The sequence below is a fragment of the Ichthyophthirius multifiliis genome (assembly GCF_000220395.1).
Source record: "Ichthyophthirius multifiliis unplaced genomic scaffold scaff_1120509250305, whole genome shotgun sequence".
In the NCBI taxonomy this organism is placed as follows: domain Eukaryota; phylum Ciliophora; class Oligohymenophorea; order Hymenostomatida; genus Ichthyophthirius; species Ichthyophthirius multifiliis.
Window position 1 is genome coordinate 2,798 of NW_004086875.1, and position 6,038 is coordinate 8,835.

The following is a 6,038-nucleotide window of genomic DNA, read 5'->3' on the forward strand; positions in this document are numbered from 1 at the left end:
ACTAATTTTTCATTAAATTATATTTACTTTGATACTTTATTAACTATTTGATTCTTAGGTTTTTTTTAATATCTTTTGAGACAAGAATTATATTAATTGTTTTTTTATTTGTTTTAATTTGTTTCTTCTATATTACTATTATTGTTTATATTGTTTTGTTTTATATCGGTATCTTATTATATGCTTTTATCTTAAACTAAATTAGTATATGTCTATAAACTAGATTAATATTCTTAGCTTTGCTAATTTTAGCAATTTATCATTTTTAGTTTATGACTTTTTTTAAAAAAAATATTATAATTATTCTATTTTTATATATATTTTATATTATATATTTTTTTTAATTTACAAATAATTCATTTAATTATGAAATTAAACAAATAAATTATTAATTAATATAAGAAATGATTACAGAATAACAATATTATTATGTATTTCTATTTTAAATTTAATTTGAAAATATAACTTATCCTTTATATTTATATTTTCGTTTAATAATCAGTTGAAAAATATTTCTATATATATTATTTTTTATTTAACTTTATTTAAACTTATATAAAAAATATAAATTTCATATATATATTAAATTATGTAAAGCAATTATAATCAATTTATTTTAAGATTAATATAAAATTATTAATTTTTTAGAGAAAAAAAAGATATTAAAAAAAATATAGTTAATAAATTAATCTCAATTAAAATAATTATTTAGGACAAAAGAAATCAATTTATTAAAGATTAAATTATATTTTTATTACTATTACATTTTAAAATAATCTATTATTTGATTTATCATATTTTAAATAATAATTAAATATAAATAGTTTTATAGACTTTTAAAACATTACTTAAATTATCAAATAAAAAATAAAAATAATAAAAAAAAAATATAAAAAATGAAGTAATTAAAAGATTTAAAATAATATATAAAAAAAAAGTATTTTAATATATATAAAATATTATGTTATAATATAATTATATTAAATTATTTAATATTATTAAAAAAAAAAATTAATAGATATATTTTTAAAGTAAAGTTTAAATAAATTAGAAAAAAAGTTTATAAAAATATTTAAAATTAAAGTTTTATTACATCTTAAATTATGATATATAAATATCATTAATTATATAAATATATATTCTGTTAAGTTATTTAAAAACTAATTATTTTCTAATATATTTACAGAAAAAAGTAAAATATAAAAGTCAAATAAAATAAAAAAATAATATTTTTATTTTAAATAAAAATAAATAAAAGCAAATATCTATTTTTTGAATTATATAATAATACAAAAAATGAAATTTACAAAAAATATTAGCAAAAATTTATAAATATATTTATTGATTATAAAATTATAAAATATGAATTAAATTATTTTTACAATTAATTAAAAAAAACTATAAATTTTATAACTATATCAATCTATAAAATGTAATTATATAAATATGGTATTACTTAAATATAAATATAAAATTTATAAATATAACTAATACAAATGGACAATTATTAAAGAAAATAATAAAAATATCAATAAATTTTTTAATTATTATATCATGCTAATTAAGATAATAATATAAATAATTATTTCTATAAATTTATATATTATATAAATAAAAATATGTATAAATAAATTTTATTTTTTTAAAATATGCATTAAGTATATATGTGTATATATATGTGTATATATATATATATATATATATATATTTATATTTATATTTATATTTATATTTATTTCATTATAATAATATCATTGTTATTATTTATAAGTTATTTTATCCTTAAATATATTTTTTTACATCTATTTAAAATCTTATTTATAAAAAAAGAATTCTATTGAGATTATAAATTTTTTTTATCATTATATAAAAAAATAATTAGAATATATTAATTTTATATTAAAATTTATAGTAAATAAAAATAATTTTTTAATTATTTAAAAGTTATATAAATATTATATATATTTATATATATATACATATATTATATTTTTATTGTAATTTTTTTTGATTAATTTATTAATAAGAATAATAAATTATAAATATTTTTATATTAATTACATATATTAAATTATATTTATATTTTTGTATTTATTAAAACCATAGATTATTTTAATATATTATTTATTATTTAAAAATTAATTTGTTTAAATCTTCTTTTATTTATATAAAATATAAAATTTTGTATAAATGAATATACAATTTTTAATAATAACATTTTATAAATGAAATTTAATTAAATATTTTAAAAAAAATATTATATACAATAAATTAATTAAATAATTAAATATAATTATAATTAATAATTTATTAATAACTAGTATTTTTTAATTTTTTTATATATTAAATTAAATTTAATTACAAAATTATTCATATAAATTATATTTTAAAGAATCATAAAATAATATATTATTATTAAAACCTTTAAAATTCTTATATGTATAAAACAAAAATTAATAATTTAAAAATATTATAATAATAAATTAAATTAAAAAAGATATATATAAAAATTTACTTATAATAAATACAATAATTATAAATTAATAATAATAAAATTCAAATAAATAAAAGAGCAAAAAATAAAAAATAAGTTAAAAGGAAGGTAATCCATTGAAAGAATAAATAAAACATTTAAAAAAAAATATAAATATATTTGATAAATATTAAATTTTTAAATATTAAAAAAAAGTTATTTTATATTATATAATTATAAAAATATCATGAAAAAATCATATTTTAATTATTTAGAATAATAATGATTTCCTGCTCAAAATCTTTGAACTATCTTTCCAGAATTCATTTTGCTTATTCCAACGAGTAATTTATGAATGTATAGTGATCTTATAGATTCAATTTTGTTATCGTTTTCAGTATTATTTAATTCTAAAAACTATTTTATTATTAGGTACGTATAATATTTATAAAAATTAAATTTTAATAATTAAAATTTAATATTTAAGAAATCTTCATTTAAATCTATACCATGTATTAATTTATGCAAATGAAAATCTGATTCTGATGTTCTTAATTGATTTAAATTCTCAGTGTTAATTTACAAAAATAAAATATTATAATGAGAATGAGTATACTAGTTTTTAACATTTATGTTATTATTTTCTTTTTTAGAGTTAATTATTAATTTATTGCTAATTTATTAAAAGTAATAAACAACAGATTAAGGTAATTTAATTAATGAAGAAAAGTCTAATTTTAAAATATTTAAAATAACTTTCATAATTGATTTATTCAAATTATGAAATTTAGTATTTTTCTACATTTCTTTGAAAGAACGTTAAGCTTTGAAGTATTTTTATGCTAACTTTTAAATTTAAATAGAAGTTATTAAATTATTGGCCTAATTTTTTCTTTATTAAACTGTATTTATTATTTTATTATTTTTTTTATTATTTTAAATTAAAATTATATTAAATTAGAAGAATTTTAGAAATTTCCCAAATAACTTTCTATTTATTATAGAAATGAATCTTAATCTCTTACTTCCATTAGTTGTATTTAAAATGTCTTTAGCAACTCTGAAGTAAATCTTTAATCGTTTGGATAAAATTTTTGCAAGTAATCCATATAATTAAAGAAAAGACTATCCTTTTATTAATATAATGAATTGTTATTTGAAGTAGAAATTAATTTGTATTTACAACAAAAAACTTAGTTTTAATTTAAGTTGGATATAATTTAAAACTTATTATATTATTAACATTAATATATTTTTTTAGAAGTAGCCTACTTTTGAGAATCTATTCTCAACTAGCATTAGTTATCATAAAAGATAAAAAAACTCAATTTATTTTATTACTTTAAGAAGTTTAGTTAGTACTAATTTTGTATTTGCTATTTTTTATTTTTATGTCTATGATTTTCATCATTATTAGCATTTTTTTATAAATAGATCTATTTTAATTAGTACTTTTATTAAGATTATTATGACTATTAAGATTATTATTGTTTTTATTATCTAGTGCTAATAATTTTTAAGGACATAAAATTATTGAATTTACGTATTTTAGATATATTCTGATTTGTAATTTTTTTTTTATATTTAAATTATAAATATATTTTTTTTTTATTTATTTGTTTCTTTCTTAATATATATATAATTTTTTCTTCTCTTTTATTATTATTGAAAAATTTGAATATTGTTTTAATTTTATAAATTTTGCTGTAATTATAAAAATTATAAAATATTTATATAATAATAATTATTATACTAAATATATAAATACATGTAAAGTTAAATGCTAAAAAAGCTTAAAAAAATAAGTATTTAAATTTAAGATATATTTAATTTAATATATATGAAATAAGTTTAAATTAGATATATATATATTTTTTTTTGCATGATATTATATATTAAATAATATAAAATATTATAATTATGATATTTAATATATACTTTTATATTTTAATCTGATTCTATCAAAGTCTTACTATATCATTAAAATAAATATATTGACATTCTATCTTCAATATAAACCTTTTTTTTAAAATAATCTATAATATAATGTTTATATTATATAATTTTCAATCTTAAATTAATTAAATTATGTCTGAATAGTTTAATTTAAAGTTTTTTGTCTCATTAAATTGTTTTAAAAAGCAATTAATATATTATAATGGTATCAAATATATATTAAATAAATAAACTAATTTAGTAAAACTAAAATGTTTTCCGTACTATAATAAAAAACGATATAAAAAAATAATTATACGAATTAATTTATTACAAATAATTTAGTTAAATAATATAAATTAATTTTAAAAAATTTAAATAAATATATTTCCATTTTATTTAAAAAAAAAAATTAATTTAATAATTATAAATACTAAAGTTGTAATTTTTTTTATATAATATACATAATTTATATTTTTAATTAAAAGTTTTTTATCTAAAGTTTTTATGTTATAAATATAATTTTTTTATTTTTATATAAAGTTTTGATCTAAAATTTAGCTTAATTAATTTCATTTAATGACTAAAAGATGAATTTTATTTATATAAACTTTACTAAAAAGATATACATGTAAAATTTGTATATTATAGTTTTTAAATATGAATGAATTTTTTTTTTTATAAAAATAAAATATATAAATCTCAAATAATAAAATATTCAAAAAAAAATTTTACAATAATTTTATACATATTTATAAATATTTAGGATAATATTTTACAGTTATTTACATTCAAACGGGATAATTGGTTTAAATATAAAAAAATAGATATTAAATTTAATAAATAATAAAATATTTATTAAAATTTCTTTTAGTTAACTTTAATATTTTTAATAATATTATAACACCATTTTTATTTAATTAAAAAATTAAATAAAAAATAGAAAGTAATATGAAAAAATATATAGATAAAAATTTATTCTATTTGTTTGAAAAATATAAAAAAATAATCGTTTTCTATATTTTAAAATTAAATTAAAAAAAAAAAATAGAAAAGACGAAAGAAAAAAGAAAAATAATATAGAAATTATTTTTATAATGAAAAAATTAATTATTTTTTTAATAAATATACAAAAATAAAAATAAAAAATATAATTTTTAAAAATATTAATAAATAAATATTAATTAATATTATTATTATAACAAATATATTAATTTATTATTATATTTTTTATAAAATTTAAATAAATATATAATTACAAATATATAATATTTTTAGAAATTTAAATAAATATAAACAAATTTTAGATATAGAAATATAAAAATTAATTATATGTGAAAAAATAATAATAATAATAAATATTTTTTAAAAACTGTTATTATATTTATTTAATTATGTTTATATATTATTGTGCTTACTAATGATTTTTTTTTATAATAAATATGAGGATAATATATTTATTTAAATTAATTTAAATATAATAATTACAAAAAATTTTATACTATTATCTATTACATTAATTTATAATAAATAATTGAGGAAAAAAAAAAAAATTAATAAAATAACTAATTAAAAATATTTGAAAAGGATATTAATAATTATTAAAACATATTAATATCGAAAAGTTTTA

The 6,038-nt window shown here is 10.7% G+C and overlaps 1 protein-coding gene across 1 annotated transcript, besides 7 other annotated features; it reads left to right on the forward strand. All coding sequences in view use genetic code 6, as the record gives it.

Annotated features, from left to right (window-relative positions):
* Positions 1 to 414: 414 nt before the first annotated feature.
* IMG5_064290 (hypothetical protein) lies at positions 415 to 591 on the forward strand (the record flags this gene model as incomplete). Its single annotated transcript, XM_004036939.1, has 1 exon — positions 415 to 591. A coding segment is annotated over one exon (177 nt), but the record flags the coding sequence as incomplete, so codon positions are not given.
* A 268-nt stretch (positions 592 to 859) lies between these two features.
* Positions 860 to 898: a microsatellite.
* A 9-nt stretch (positions 899 to 907) lies between these two features.
* Positions 908 to 957: a microsatellite.
* A 702-nt stretch (positions 958 to 1,659) lies between these two features.
* Positions 1,660 to 1,732: a microsatellite.
* Positions 1,682 to 1,736: a microsatellite.
* A 467-nt stretch (positions 1,737 to 2,203) lies between these two features.
* Positions 2,204 to 2,282: a microsatellite.
* A 643-nt stretch (positions 2,283 to 2,925) lies between these two features.
* Positions 2,926 to 2,959: a microsatellite.
* A 1,320-nt stretch (positions 2,960 to 4,279) lies between these two features.
* Positions 4,280 to 4,315: a microsatellite.
* The last annotated feature ends 1,723 nt before the right edge of the window (positions 4,316 to 6,038 follow it).